This window comes from Equus przewalskii, chromosome 3 (assembly GCF_037783145.1).
Source record: "Equus przewalskii isolate Varuska chromosome 3, EquPr2, whole genome shotgun sequence".
Taxonomy (NCBI): domain Eukaryota; kingdom Metazoa; phylum Chordata; class Mammalia; order Perissodactyla; family Equidae; genus Equus; species Equus przewalskii.
In genome coordinates, this window is record NC_091833.1 from 37224781 (window position 1) to 37240935 (window position 16155).

The window sequence follows — 16155 nt, forward strand, 5'->3', positions numbered from 1 at the left end:
GGCTCTCTGGAGCTCAAACAGCCCTTCAGTGTTGTCCCGACTTGCACAGGTTTTCACACGCCACGTCAGCGTTGCCCGGGGCCTTCGTGGAAGTGGGGGTGACCTGGGTGAGGTGCCTCTCAGCAGCCGAGGCAATCTCCGAAGGAACTGACAGCGAGAGGCCATTTGACAAATGTCTCCCAGCGGTGGGGCTGACAAGTCCTTGTGAAAGAGGGGCCTTGGTTGCACCTCTCAGTGTCTGCCACAGCACGTCATTCAAACACTTTTCATTTCTCCTCCCTTATTTCCAACTCTTTGAGTGAAGAGTTCAGCAAAGCTTCACGCAGGAAGGCTTCTTGTCGCAGACCCTCTGGCATGCAGAAATGTCAGCGCTTTGTATCACGGAGGCCCTGAGGCCACGCTGAGGGCTGAGGAGGACTAGTTTTGTGTGAGATGGAGGAAAGTGAGGTGACACCGCCTACATGGGATGAGCCAAGCAAGGATTTGACAAACCCAAAGCTTTCAGCTCAGGTTAAAATACTTTTCTTTTGATAATTTTTTGGCCCATCTCTCAGTCAACAAGTTGATTCTAAAGGGAAATGTGAATGTGGTAACCGGGCTGTGGAATGACCCTGTGCTTACGAGGAATCATCTTAGAAAAGTATCTGCACAGATCAAACAAGATGAGGGCATCAATTTGCTTTTCCTTTTATTATAAAAAGTAAAATAAAAAATAGCATTTATAAATCCAATATTTTTTCCTTTAAAGTATTTGATCTAAAAAAACATATTTACAATAGCAAAATGCAGAAAAAGGGGAAAATACCATTTCCAGCACTGATTGTAACCATGTTTAAATATTGACATGTACATGTTCTTTTTCGAATCACAGAGATAACCAGATCAGAAAAAGCAGGGGGCCTTTTTTTATTATATACTAAGTGACTCATTTTAAAATATCCCTTTTCTTAATCCTTAATCTGAATGCACAAGTGTGCGTTGGACGGCCAGAGAGAACACCAGGTGCGGACTGCGACACCTTTTAGTGACAGTGGGAATGCAGCAGAGGGACAGCAGCGATGACCACAGAAAGCAGCTGGTAAAGCTCAATAAGCCACCGCACCCCAGCGAGGCCTCAGCCCAGCCAGGTGCCGTGATTGCAAGAGACTATCTGTAAACGAGCCCAATTAAACTCAGCTAAGAGCCAGGGAAGGAAGCCAACTCTCCAAGGCCTTGAATGGAGTCCAGAACGATCCGAGCAGGTGGTTTCCTTGGAGCACCTTTGGCTGCACTTGGCCTTCCTTCTCTTGGACAGCGTGGTGGAATTTCAGAGCTTTCGTTTACATGTTGTTGGAAATTGCCAGCAGGCTAAATTTTCCCTTCTATAGGTCCTTCCTGCATGTAATCGTGGGGCATTTTGTTAAGAGTTAGCAGTGAGCTGCCGCTGGTCAGAGACTCCGTGAAGCTGAGTCTGCGGAAGGAGGTCTCCACGCCACTGTCACAGACGCTGTCCTCCCGGAGCTCGTCTGTAAGGAGAAAGCAGGGACTCACTGGGGCCCGGGCAGCCCTTGCTCTTGCACACCCTCCCATCTAGCGGGCTCAATGAAAGGCGTGTGGGCTACTTTAGGCGTTAGTCGCCACAAGTCTCCACCCCCTGCCACGCCGCCGGCTCCCTCACAGCAGGGTGAGGGGCAGTAACAGGAAAGCTGTGAAGACATCAAAATTAGCCAAAGGTTTCCCTATCTCCTTCTTGCAATCTAGCCTCATGTTTATCAGAATCCTTTCTGAGTTCTCTTGACTCAAAGTGCACCTTTTTTTCTTAGAAACCAGGTGTGTGTTTCCAACCACTGTATCACCTATTTTACAGATGGGGAAACTGCTGACCTAGGGGCTAAACATGAGCTCGCTCTGGGCCGCTTATGCTGGTAAACGCAATGTGCCGCCTCAGAGACATTTTGGTAGCAGAAAAATAAGGTATTTTGATGAAAATGAGTCTCTACTGGACATGTAGGTAGAATTCTTGTTGACAAGTGTCTTCAGAGATTTGAACAATGTGGATTATCTGCTGTATGGAGAGAGTGACTTCTAATATACACTAACCAAAATGCTATCTTTCAGCATTAGCATATGACAACTTTAATGGCAGTGACATGGTGATTGTGACTGACTGATTGCTTCAATCACTGCATGTTTATTGGGTGTCTATTATGTACTATGAACTCTGAGGTATTTTAAAAATAACTACTAATCAAGGACTTAATGCTTTTTAAGACATAAGTATGTTCCTCTTTCTTTGTTTATGCGTACAGAAGGAGCACAGGTCGAGACAGGTCTGAGTTGTTTTCTATGGACGTGCTGCTCCTTTCTCAAGTACGTACAGCCCCTACCCCTACTCCCCAAGGTGACACTGGTACTGAAACTGAATGGCCAGGAGGGGCCAGCAGGGGAGGATCTTTTCAGGGAGAGGGCAGAGCAGGTTCAAAGGCCCTGAGGCTGTATCAGACCAGTGAGCTGGGGGAACAGAAGGAGCCCCAGGGAGCTGCAGGGTGGTGGGGTGGAGGAAGGGCATGTGAAAGCAATGTTTAAAGTGAGAATGGATACAGAAGGGATGTTGCCTCTACTGTTTACTGCCTTCCCTTCAAAACCTCAAACAGTGGGAGGTGCACAGTATGTGCTCAATAAAGACTGGTTGAATGTATGAATGAACTGGCGGGTATACAAGAGGAGTAACAGAATCTCACTAAGTTTTAAAAATAATCCCACTACGTGTTGTGCAGAGAGTGGACTGAAGGGAGGTGCCCAGTCTGGAGACAGGGAGACCGATTAGGAGCTGCCGCAGGATCTGAGGCGACAATGCGGCCGACCGGAGGGGGTGGCTGCTGCAGACAGGGAGACTCGCCGGGCTGGGTGCGCCACCATCGGTCAGCACCAGGAGGTCTTCGTGGGCAAGTCTTAGACTCTGTCCTAACCTCCTGGAGTGCGGGCGCTTCTGATGGACACGGTCAGTTCCGAGTTCAGGTGGGGTATCAGGAATCCCTCGTGAGTAAGGAGGAGACAGGGCTGCGACTTTAAAAGGTGAGCGTGAAGGAGGCAGCGAGGTGAGTGTGCTGTGGAAGAGCCAAGAGGGGCCTGTTTGAAGCAGGAGGGAGTGGTCGGCTGCGACATGCTGGGAGCGGTCAAGAAGCTGAGAAGGATGGTGACGAGATCTGACCAGATACTGGTCATCGTGCCGACAGCAGGCCTAGTGGAGCCGACTGCAGGGGTCAAGGAGAGGAGACACAGTGAGGACGAGGGAAGAACAACTCCAAAAAAGTCTTCTGAAAGCTTTGCTTGGTTGGGGAACAGAAAAATTGGGCTGTAGCTATGGGGGATGTGGGATCAAGGGAGTGTTTTTTTCTGTTTGTTTGTTTTCTTTTGGAAAGACGAGGGAAATGACAGCATGCTTGCGAAGTGATCCGGTCGGGAAGGAGAAGCTGCTCATGCAGGAGAGAGAGGCAAGAACTCGAGGAGCAGCGACCTGGCCATGGTGACGGCCGGGCTGGGAGGGAGAGCAGCTCTCCACCTAGGGTGCAAACACTTAATCCATGGAACCTGGAGGGAAGGTGCATAGCTGGGCACTGGAGCAGGTGGGCTGGTGATCTGATGGGCAAACATGAGAGAGTTCTAGATGTTTCTAAGCTCTCAAGGGAGTGTGAGGTGAGGACAGTGGATGTGCAGGGAGAGGGAAGGGGTGTTGGGGATTTAGAAAGAGAGAGCATGGAATGGTTGTTTAGAGAGTGGGAGAGTAAATTTAAAGGGAAATAATAGGATTACTGGGCTGTGCTGAGAGTCCGTTACCTTGTGTGTTTTAGGTGGGATGATACTAAAGGCAGTGGGACACAAGGCCAGTGGAACGGGGAAAGGCTGAAGGGAGAAGGAGAAGACCCTGGCAAGGAGGAGGCTGAGGAACCGAGGGTGGCGGGCAGCAAAAATCACAGCATCCACCCATGGCGTGGGAATCCTATAAACCTTGGTCTCCACATTTGTCTCTCTGTTTTTTAAATTTAAGAAGTTAGAGAAATAATATTTATCTTAACCACCACATCATGTTTTTCGTGCTTACTGTGAATCTAAGTAACTCATGTGTCAATGTGATTGTTCCTGGGGACAGCCCCTCACCTGAACGGTGGTGTCAGGAGCGGGGGAAGGTAGACTCTGTGGGCCCCGGGGGGAGACAGACAGACAGCACAGTGTATTCAGGAGATCACGGTGGGGGAGACGTCCCTATCCCAAGAGACTGAAGGCAGCAGCCTGGGGAGCAGGAGAAGGTCTCAACTGCCTTTCTGTCTGTTTTCTTTACCTATTTGCTGCCTTGTGGAGGCAGGTGCGAGAGGCAGCAAGGGGGCCTGGGAGGTGGTCGTCACTGGGCTGGGGGCTGCGGTTCCTGAGGTGCAGAATGCTGCCTGGATCACTTCAACTGCTTCTGTGTAGCCCATCTGTCTCAGGGCGTCCACCAGCTCTTTTATCGTCCCCCCAGAGACCTGCGAGAAAGAAAGGAAGAAAGAGGATGTGCTTGTGTTCAAACCTTTGCAAGGAACAGCCAGGCAGGCTGAAGACGCAACGCCACGTGCCTCCCTCTGCCAGGCTGCGAGCCGGCCGTCCTGGAAAGGTCGGAGTGAAGAGCGGCTAAGAAAACGCACTGTCTTTGAATCGAGTTTCCTGTTTCAGCTCAAAGATCACTCAGGAAATCACAGAGTAGAGACAGAAGTGCTGAGGCAGTGAAACTCTGCCTGGAGGGACGCTCACGCGGTATGTCCGCCGAAGCCGAAGCTCTGAAAACCACTGAGAAACAGGAGCCAACAACGAAATCTTCAACAGAGAATCATTTCAGCCCATGTTCTTCTACCTTTCAGTTTCAGAAACTACAGCCTCCCAGGGAGTGGCTCCTCCTGCAGCCACCTCACTGAAAGCTGATTCCGTGTCCCGACACAGGACCAAGGAGTGCCCTTGGGGGTGGAAGAAAGGCATGTTGATCGAGTCTGTTCAGGGGATCAAGGTCCTGGGACCGCCCTGCCATCTAAGTAGCATCTTCGCAGGAAATCTCAAGGGCTTTGGAGACTCGGAAAATCCCACGGTAACTGAGAAGAGCCCTCTTAGGAAGGTGGCCTCCACGCTGGCCGGGGCCTCCCTCCCAGGACAGAGTTCAGGGAGAGAGAAGGGGACCGGGCCCCAGTCAGTGCTGTTAACAGAGTCAAGTAAACACGGTTAAGAGCGTGAGATGGTGTGTTACCTCATAGTTGTCCATAAGAGTCTTAGACGGGGCAGGACTCAGCCGGAAGGCATTATTTAGTATCCCCAGACCTAATTTCTGTGCCAGAGTGGCCCAGTTTTTGTCTGGATCAGGGATTTCTAGCAACTTGTAGAGCTGCAACTTTGCATCTTCAGTCAGCTGTTTCATGTCTCCTGAAGGAAATGAAAAAGAAACACGGCTGTCCCATGCGACCAGAGGCCCTCGCTGGGGTGATCACACCCGCCTGCCCCGTGCCCACGGAAGCAGTCAAGCTCCTGGACCTGACATCAGCAGCAGGCCAGCTGGTTCTGGGAGATCACAGCCGGACAGTCTCCTTTGCATGCCTCCAGGATCTTTTGATTCTGAGTAAGCCACCGCAGAATCACAGTACACCCTGGATAAGGCCGGTTCTCCCTCAGCCTCTTTAATCAACAGCACGGAGACAACACTGGGTAACAGAACCTGTTTCCACTGCAGCTCACCTTGTGCCAGTAAATCATCTGATGTAAACTCGGGCTCATAGGGTTTCCCATTTAATATGTCAAATACCTGAGGGAGAAGAAAAACATGGGGAAACATTACACATTAAAGAGACCAGGAAGAGAACCTGTTTCTTTGTAATAAAGAACTCAGCATGTCCTCCTTAGGGGTCTAGCATCCTAAAGATGGAGGACTGGAAAGGAGTCAGTGCCATCGCCCAGGAGGCAGTCCCAGTGCCCTCTGGGGCCGGGCGGCTGTGTTCTGCAGGGGCTGTGTGAGGCGGGGAGGAGGACGCAGCCCAACCCCACCGAGAGCCAGGGCCATGGTCCTTCTGCGGGACAGAGGCAGACGTGCGGACCAAATCAGCCACGAGCTGGTCAGAGACGTTGGGAAGTGACGTGTCCCTGACTGCCAGGGTGAGGGCAGAGCTGCCTCCGAGCTGTGACACTGTGCTCCCTCGCTGTCCCCACACCCCCAGGAAAAGGCTTGTGAGAATGAATTTTATAAACTTGCTCAAACTGAGGTGTAGAAATGCTCACAAGGCTTGGTGTTAGCCTTCTAGCACTATCTACATTTTAACTGAAGGGCCAGAAAGGTCTCAGATTAAAAGAAAAAAAAATTCCACAGCTCAGGAAGCCTTCCTGTGTTCTCTGCCGTCACTTCGTTCTGGCTGACCCAGCTGAGGACATCATGGGGTCACTGAAGTGGGTTATCTTTCTGTGTTCTGTGCTGAGGCTTCTGGGGAAGCCGGGGGCTCAGCAGAGAAGGAGAACCCTGTGGTCACTCTGCCAGGATCCCTCAGCACTGCAGCCTGCCTGGCCGTGGGGAGGCAGACGAGCCGTTTTTGGATGCGCAGCAGCACTGGCCCCTGAGAAAGCCGACTCTGTTGTGTCGCAGACCTGGATGCTGCCCGCCTTCTGCCTCTGCCTCCTCCCCCTGGGCCGGGAAGGCCTGGTGACTGCATTTCACCTTCAGATCTCAGGCCATTGGGGAGTTTTGAGGAAGGCTTTAAGTCTGGTTACTCTGCTTGTATTTATTGAAATCCTCAGAAGAATCCTCCGTTTCTTTTTATGTTCAGAAATCACTTACCAAAGTTTTAAGTAAATCATAACACTTATCTAGCCTCAGAGATTGGATGGGAATGATTCTGGTGTGAGTTCAGGATGTGGCACTCGCAGGTGAATTTTGCCTTTTCTCCTGTCTGACCCTCTCTCACAGCTTAATTCTGATCTGACCAGGCACACACTTTCACACTCAGAACTCCGCTGACCTCAATCTTTCATGGATAGGCTTTTCAAGGTAAATACGTCTTTTGACAAGTTGACTTTTTTAAAAACCAAAAGGCACGTGCTTTGGGGCAAGAAGACCCAGGAAGACCATCTGTTCTGGCATTCCTGAACCATTAGCTCTCTCAGGAGCTGCCGTCAAACAGACTGGAGCCACACTGACCTGCCAGCTGGTGGCCATGTCTAGGGGTGTGGTTCCAGGCACCACTCCTTCGTCCTCTCCATTCTCTTCCCAAGAGTCATCCAGGTCGTAGAGAGGCTCGAAGTTCTCCACCAAGGGGTCTGCTCCTGAGAAATCAAGTTACCCAGCATTAGGTAAACCCAGATCTTGGTCAACTTCTAACTGCCCGCAGGGGTCACATTTCTAAAGGCACAGCACAGTAGCTACTAGAGGCAATTACCTGGGTACATTTTAATACAGAAACATGTTTCCACTGAAATATTCAGAGAACTTCTTTTAAATTCTAATTTATTTTGACTATAAAGCTGTCTGATGATATCCTGTACAGCCAAGGACACTTTCAAAAACAAAAGACTTAACTCTCACACTTAACTCTATAGGATAGTTTTCAACTGAACGATGCATCTTTACTCTGAGGACTAACGACAGCGGTTTACAGGGATGGGGCGCCCCTCAGGATCAAGGTCCTAAATGTTCAGATTCACGCCCGCCATTGCCCACTTCTCAGCCTCTTCACCCACTTGCTCTAAAGAACAAAGATGCTTCTGTGCAGCAAGAACGTGTTCAGTTTCATTCCTGAGGACGGCACCACCAGGGCCCTGATCCTTACACAAAAAACACTGAAGACACCTTCTCCTTGGATGTATAGTTACTGAAAAATTTAGGGCCGATCTTGGAAAATCTAGTCTGTTCCTTAACCTGCAGCAAGAAAACACCAAAGTAATGCAAAGACGAGAGTTGGAGTTACTTCTCACAGGCCCAGAGATTGTCTTCACAAGAGTCTAGCCCGGCACCTGGTGAAGAGCGGTCAGTTCAGAACACCCTTTGGGGAAGGACTTGTTTTTCTCTTGCTGGGAGAACACTTGATTTGTGCCAACTTCACTAACAGGAGAGCACAAAATGAGAGTCAGAGAAGGATCTTCGTGTCATTTCTGATTCCATTCTCCCAGTCCTAGTCTGATCTATAGGCAGTGGCTTTCACTTGACCATGAAAACAGTGGGGAAACTAAGAGAAACAATTTACAGGACCGAAGACGAGAGGCTGATCTATGTCTGTTCTCCTTCAGTGACCTTCATGACTTTGAGCTCAGGACCAGGTTTGTCACCAGAATTTCTTCCTTTATATAGTAGAGAAACTGTTACTTGCTACTCCTTTCATAGGATACTGAGAATTCAAGATAAAGCATTTTTGAAAGGGTTATAGCTTCTTGTCTGAAGGCAGTTCTTAATTATAACCAGTGACCTCCTAAACTATTCACATATGCACTGCTCTTGTTACAGAGAAAGCTCAGCTTGACAAAGGAGAAAAGAAAAGAGATATTTTGGGGGGGATATGGTTTTTGGATATGATTTTACTTGCCAGAAAAATGTAGTGCCCCCAAAGAAAAGGTTCCTACATCTTCCGAGACTCAGTTTTTTAAGGTATTTAACTCGCTCTGTTTTCTTAATTTATGAAGCATTTACTTTCTAAAAAAAATTTAATAACCTCTAAAGTAAAGCAGATATTAGGGAAGACTTGAGATACTAATTTCATTAAACATTTTTTGAGGTTCTAAATATACAAGGCAATAGAGATTCAAGGATGACCAGGAATAATTTTCCATACTTCACAGGACTAGAGGATTAAATGGACCAACACCTGCAAATCCTTGAGGGAGGGCGGGGAGACAAACAGCAGAGAAGGAAGTCTGGAAGTTCAGACGGACATGGTGTGACTCCCAGCTGTGCCACTTACGGGACCGTGGCACAGGGATCAGAAGTCCCTGCAGTCTGTCTCCTCGGCTTTAAGATGGGAATAATAACGATGGTACTTATCTCAAAGGGCTGCTGTGGATTAAGTGAGACAGCGCGTGTAAAGTGCCCAGCACAGTGCCTGGGACATAGTAAGGCCAATGAACGCTCACCGTTTTTAGTGCCTCGCACATGACAGTACCAATACACGACCACTGGTTTCTTCCTATTATTTCAACTTTTAAGAAAACTTTCTTGCAAAGGAAGTTTTAAAATTATTTTTTACATCAATAAATTTTTTCCTCTGGGAACTTCTGACATGATCTGAGGCTGGCACTGCTCAGACTTCTGTAAGAAATTAAACTCAACTTTAAGAAGATCTCTTGTCATAGGAGTTGACTGAAACAAGCAAAACCCAAGACAAACAGGTGAATGAGGGAGTAAAAGCTAACACGCCTATCAGGATGAAGCCCAGGATCCCTGGTGGGAGGAGCGGCTTCACAGCAGTTCAGTTGAGGGCCACAGATCTCTTCCTCACTCTTGCCCGCCAGCAGCGCGTCTGTGACGGACGAAGGCCACACAGCTGCTCTGCCGAGTTGGGTCTGGTTCCCGATGACAGTTTCCATCCCTCACTGCCAGGCCGCCTTACCTGCTGCTTTGAGGAGAGCGGCCAGCCGGGTAGACCCTCTCCCGGCCGCTATGTGCAGGGGTGTAGTTCCATCGTAGGTGGTACTGTCAACATGGGCTTCACCCTAAAACCCAGCCCACACAGACGAGGGTCAGTCAAAGGTTCTCCAGCCCTTCAGTCGCCACCTCCCCTGTCTGCACAGCCCCTTGGGCCATCCTACTCGCCCAGCTTCTGTCTGGGGCAGGCCCTGCCACTGAAGAGCTCCCCAGGTGAGAGGCTGGGCAAGTGGTGACAGGAATGCCGGAAGCGGCGCCTCGGAAGCCTCGCGAAGAGAGTAAATAAGCAGAGCTGAATGTAAGGAGAAAAGCTGGATAGCATTCCTACCATCGTGCTCTGAACGGTTTTTCCTAAATCCTCCTTGGGAATTTAAAGCAAAGGCAGATCCGTGCATCCCTCACCTCCAGGAGCAGGCAGCCGGCCAGGGAGATGTTGTCCCGCTCCACAGCCAGGTGCAGCGCCGTGCGCCCCGACTTCCGCTCCTGGGCGTTGACGTCCGCCCCGGCAGTCACCAGCAGCCGCAGACACGGCATGCTGTTGCTCATCATGGCTATGTGAATGGCATTCAGACCTGCAGCCCAAGCACAGGGACAGTCACGGGGAGGGGGCGGGAGGAAGGCTGCTCACAAGATGCCCTTCGGTGAAGCCTAAGGAAATGGCACAACCGGAGCAGCGCAGGGTCTGCTGCCGGTTTCGGGCCTCCAGCGCTGAGTCTCTACTCCAGACAGTCTTTACGGGTGCTGCAAGCCTACCCTCTGCAGGTAAAGCTGCAGTTCCCTTTTACATTCTCAGGAGACGCTGAGAGCAAATAAACATTCTCCGAGTGAGCGATGCTTTCCACACCTCAAGACCAGTGTCTGCTCTGGCCTCTGCTTTCTCCTCCTCCTAACTATTCCAAGTCATCTTTAAAGGAATTAGGTATGGTGAGCAACAGACATTTCCACAACAGATGATGAACTCTAGGTGACTAAGGAAAGCACCTCTGAGTGCAAATCAAATAGCACACATTTATCAAATACCTATCAATTGTTTAGAAAGCAGATAGAGAAGGTTCTACTATGATGTGCGATGGTCTCTTACCGTCCGCATTGGGGTGGTTGATAAGTAGTGCTGCCTTTTTGTGCTTGAGTAAAATACCGAGAATTTTATCATGTCCTTCTTTGGCAGCTAGGTGCAAAGCAGAGTTACCGAAGCGGTCCAGAAGGCTCAGGTCGGCCCCGGCCCGCAGCAAGTCCTCCACCACAGCCTCCTGCTTGGTGATCACTGCCAAATGCAAGGGCGTCTGGGGGGCGCAGAAGGGGCAGGAGATACACTGGTCAGTGGCAAACACTTGTAACCCAGCGGCTTATTAGCTGCCACTGCAGAGGTGAAGTCACACTGCGGGGCCATTACCCATTCCCAGAGTAACTCCTCACCTTTGCAAATTAGTTACCCCCTGTTCCATGCTGTGTGCTAATGAAGTATGTATGCTGGACTAACATTCAGTCATTCAATTATTATATTTACAATTCTTAATAGCTTTCTTGTTTCTCATTGGAGTCCACTGATTGATATGTAACTCAGCTATTAGTAAATTTAGTTTTCTTGAATTTCTAGTAGGACTCTCTCTTCAGCTGATAATTCCATATGTTAACAAATCAAATCAAGGCAATGGTTTTACTGGAGAAGTTTAAATGAACTACCCAATAGAAGGCAGTTAACAAAGGTGCTGTCTTTCTATACTGACATGGAAAATAAATTTGCTAAATTAAAACATATTGTTCCATGGACTGGCTCCATGAGACTGATCGGTAGAACTCTCCCACCTCCATTTCACAAAGGGTGTCAAAGGGTCCTGGACGCCATGAGCAGGACAATGGGAGGACCTCACTGAGAGGGCTCCTTGAACAGACGAGCTGAGCTGTTGACACCAACAGGCATGTGGACAGTCTACTGGATGACCCTGCCCACAAAGCAGGACCTCGGTGAGTGCAAATGAGATGTTTTGAAAACTGCCTGTTTCAAAACGAGTAAGACAAACACAATCACGAAAGCATCTTTCAAAGAACTGAGGTCGCAGACAGAGAAAAGCAATACATTTGATACAAATCAGCCTATTTCACAGGCGCCTGTGAAATCCAGCCTGTCTAGTGACAATTTGCCTAAACTTTCCCTCTCAGGAAGCAGGGACTGGCTGGAGCAGGGCAGCAGGGGAGCCACCAACATCCTGGCTGAAGCAGGGCAGCAGCAGCACACGCGAGCTGGAGCCAAGCTGCTCGGGCCGCTCAACCTCAGCAACAGGGATTATTTACTGTGGCAGAAACCAGACGGGATTTTTAGCCAAATTTACACTCTCCCTCAGTTTTTTCATCTTTTAGGACTATACCCTAGCTTGAAATGGAACGATGTCCTCAAAACTCTGGATATTGTAGCCCAGAGCCTTCTTCTCAAAAAATAAATAAGTAAATAAAAGCTTTGTTTATTAATCAGAAATGCGATTTAGGGAGATGAGAAAGAGAATGAGATTGCAAATAAGAAGATCTGAGATTATAAGGTGTTATACCATGCAGAGATAGGAATTATCTGTAGTTTTAATGTAATTTTTTTCACATCATAGAAATTCACTTACCATGAATGAGAGTTTTTTTATTAAAAGTTTTCTCCCAAGGTCCCACCAAAGGTTTTCTATGATATTTCAGGCTTAGATCTTAAACCCCAGGATTATATCTTAAACAATGACACAATCTGGGCATCCAGGAATCCTTATGCTATGCCTGTTGGCACGTGGACTTATGCAGACATTCTGCAGAGCCAAGTATACAAATACAAATACAAAAGCCCCAGCATATATATCTGAGTGACACAAATCCACAAAGGGACATGAGTGCGGACATTCACTGTAGTATTGTCCATAGAGGTGGAAGCAAGAAGTTGGTTAAGTGGCCACTGCTGGGGAACAGGTACATTACAGGTGGAAGATGTATACTATGGGATTCTCTGCAGGAGTAGAAACAACGAACTAGCTGGATACACAGATGCATGGATAAATCCCATAAATAGCAAAGGCAGAAATATAGTGATGTAGCACAAAGCCACTTAAGTATTTTAAAATACATGTAAGAAGAACTGTATGGACACATACAAATGAGTGCATTACAACTGGTGTGACCTGAATAAGGTCTGTGGATGTATCAATGTCAAATGTCCTGGTTTTGATACTGTACTGTAGTTATACAAGATACTGCCATTGGGGGAAGCTGGGTGAAGCGTACATTGGGCTTCGTGGTACATTTTTTTGCAACCACCTATGAATCTATAATTACATCAAATTAAAAATTAAAGGTTAATGCAGAGCAATTAGATACATGTAATTATATATACAATGTACATATAATATAATGTGGATTGTGTGTGGAGTATACTAAAATATCTATTTAAAGTGTATACGTTTATGTAGCCAATTCCTGGGAAACACTTGCAAACACAGTAGTTACATTTGGGAGTGGGGCTGGGAAGACCTGTATGCTGCCAGGGAGGGCAACTTCGATTCTCCAATGTATATCTTCAGGAACCATATAAAAAACTATGAATATATATTATATTTATAATAATTAAAAGCATAAAAGAAAAAACATATGCACAAAAAACCCACTAGTGTTTTATAGGAACATATGCAAATGAAACAATCCATATCAAACACACCAGTGGTTGTTGGTGTTGGGGGGAAGGGGATGGAGAGGAAAATAGGGTTTAAGGGGAATCCGTGTCTGAAATTGAGAAAAGTTCTAACTCTATGCACTTGGATTATTTTGAAGGTGTCTCTAGAGGGTGGGTGGGGAGAGAGATTTAATCGTAACAGATGTCCACAGAAAGGTACTAAGACTAGTGAAAGGTATTTTGGGAGAATGTTTAAGACAATTGCCAAATAAGTGAAATTACTTAGAGAACTGTGTGGCTTCCCATCAAGGATAGTTAACAGAGAACCTTTACAATAGATAGACGGGAGTCCACATCTTAGCCTTTTCTAGTTCTCAAATCAGAGTTGCCACTGGGTGTGTGCTGGAGGCCTTGAAGGCACACCAGGCGACCCAGAATCCTTGCCCATTAATGAGGGTAGTGGAAAGGAGGGGGAAAATAGACCCGGATTCTCCTGAGAGTCCCCACATCAGAAGATGCGCAAGTGTCAAAAGTGCTGGTTTCAGGGTTTGGTCTCTAGCACACTGGAGAGTCTCTATGTGTGTAACCAAATGATCCAGCAGGAGTTTAGCACATCATAAATCACAACGACTAATCCTGTCGTGCCACGTCCTTTGCAGGTCCTATTCATAAACAGAAAAACAAGTCACTGCCTGAATCTAGCCTACAGGCTGTGAAGTCGAGTAGTCTAAAAGGAGGACGGAGAGGCGATGACCTCCGTTCCTGGTTTTATTTGTACACTTGTGATGGTGAAAAGGAGCCAGAGAGTCAAGCTTTATGGACCAAATGACTTTCCAAAGACCAACAACCCCCAAAGTGGCATGAAAATCTGAAGAAGATATCCTTCACACGTGTGTCTAAAATCAGGCCTCATCCCAGTTATTTTATTTATGAGTCAGTGAAGAACCCCGACTTCATCTTTCCTTTGACATTAAGCATTATGGCCAGAGAAGAAGCCTACAGCCCAACTCCAATGGGAAATTGTTATTTCCCCTTATTAGGAAACAAGTATTCACAGACAAAAGTCTATTGAGAGCTACGTGTAAACGTTGTAGTGCTTTTGCTTTGAGGAAATAAACATGATTCGCTTCACCTGCTTTAAAAATTGAGCCTGAAGCAGGCACCTTTACTGTACAAATAATTATACAAGACTGTGGCCCATATTCTTCGAGTGAGAGGTGTGCTTGAACTGGGCATCCGATTCAATTGTTAGCATTTAGGCCAAGGAGGACTGGGAGGTCACTGTGGGCTGAGTGAAGGGAAGGAGAAAACAGCAAAGCTGAGAAGGGGGCGAGACCAGGAGATTGGTACAAAGACTAGCGGGGCAGGGAAAGGCAGCAGGAGGGGAAAGTGCCTGGGGGGGCGGGGCTCCCAGCCCTGGATGGCGGAACCCTACCAGCCTCCTCCTAGGGAGGCCCTTAGCCCAGGGAGGCTGGCCCAGGCCTCCTGGCTCCCCACACCCAGTATCCAGCAGTCTCCATCTCCTTTCCTCACCTGCGATCTGCATGCGCCCAGCAGGCAGCCCCACGAGTCCCCAGCTAACGCCTCTCGCTGCAGTGCCTGAAGGTCGGTGCAACAGAGCTCCTCACGTTGCTTGCGAGCCACCTAATTTCTATTTAAAGCTGATCTGGGCAAAACTCTTTGGTGTTCCCTGTTTTCCTCACTTGGAGCTGTCTTTCTGTTTCTGTAAGAACTTTTTCCTCCTCAAGCAACTTTTTAACCTTTTAGTATTCTGATTTTAGTACCCTTTGTTTGATATACATTTAATCTAGATGTTGTCAAAATGTTTCAGCAGACTTCAAGATTCTTGTAAATTATTGGCTTTTCAAACAATTTTATTTTTCAATTCTATTTTTCTTGACAGATGTGATGCATTTACTCTAGGTTCTCCCTCTAAAGTGGATCAACTCTGACAGATTTCTAAAGTTTAAAGTTTGCCTTCCCCGCAGGATGCTGAGTTGCATTGTGGGGGATTGCTATTATACCCACAGATCAGGGATTCTGACTCATACAAGAACATTCAGGATATTATCTACAAAGATGTTCTGTTGTATTTTTGCTACTGGTAACATTATTGGAAATAACACAATACACACATGCACATACAAGCGAGGGATCTGTCTTCAGTCGTCTCCTTAATGTTCCCGCTTACCTGGTAGAGGTCATTTCTCATGTTGATAATGTCATCAGAAACCAAACCAGACGTGACTTCTAGCAGATCCCTCACAAGCTGGGCGTGAAGGTGGATGATCGCTAAGTGTAAGACACTGGAATGAAAATATGGCAGCAATAGTCAACTAAAATGTTAATGAAAAAAAGACTCCCAAGATATGGCTATACTTGCAGACTGAATCTGGTTCTCATATCTAGTTTTCTTTGGCCCCCAAACGTTTTGAATCTATAAAATGTCTTGAATCTGACGTGGGGAGGCTCTACTGCCTAGCCAAGGCTGCAGTGCCCGCCTGGTCTCTGGGGACACTGAGGTTTGACCCCTTGTGGTGTAAAGCCACCTGGGCTTTGAGGCAGAGACACCTACATTCGAACCCCACCTGGGCCTCTGGGCTATGGTTGCAGGGCACGTGCTCCGCTAGCTTCTCCCTGACATGCAGGTGAGCCACGTAAAAAGCCTGAAGTAGGATCTGTTCAGAAAAACGTAGTCACCGTCCCTAGCCCTGCTACCCTCCTCTCAAATACCGTGTGGCAGCTTTTTCAGATCTTCCTAGATCCCAAGAGGGGAGAAGGCAGTCAGGCTTTTACCCATTGGGAGAAGACTCTTGAAGCAAACTTCTGAAGAAACAATGTCATTGTATTTCTCCTCTACTAAGAGTCCCTCTGCCTGGAGCGGTTTTGCTCCTCTTCTCTGCCTGGA

At 47.7% G+C, this 16155-nt stretch overlaps 1 protein-coding gene across 2 annotated transcripts in view; it reads right to left on the bottom strand.

The window, feature by feature from the left end:
* Positions 1 to 663: 663 nt before the first annotated feature.
* NFKB1 (nuclear factor kappa B subunit 1) overlaps positions 664 to 16155 on the bottom strand; it is a 113610-nt gene continuing 98118 nt past the window's right edge. Inside the window, exons 16-24 of one of the 2 annotated variants that reach the window (XM_070614147.1) lie at positions 15439 to 15553; positions 10692 to 10893; positions 10013 to 10182; positions 9576 to 9678; positions 7178 to 7302; positions 5731 to 5797; positions 5249 to 5421; positions 4319 to 4499; positions 664 to 1505 (exon numbers count right to left, since the gene is read on the bottom strand). In XM_070614147.1, coding sequence (XP_070470248.1) covers positions 1348 to 1505; positions 4319 to 4499; positions 5249 to 5421; positions 5731 to 5797; positions 7178 to 7302; positions 9576 to 9678; positions 10013 to 10182; positions 10692 to 10893; positions 15439 to 15553 — 1294 coding nt within the window. In that variant the 3' untranslated portion in view covers positions 664 to 1347. Of the gene's footprint in view, positions 3234 to 4318; positions 4500 to 5248; positions 5422 to 5730; positions 5798 to 7177; positions 7303 to 9575; positions 9679 to 10012; positions 10183 to 10691; positions 10894 to 15438; positions 15554 to 16155 lie in introns of both variants that reach the window. The other variant, XM_070614146.1, reaches the window with a different exon arrangement.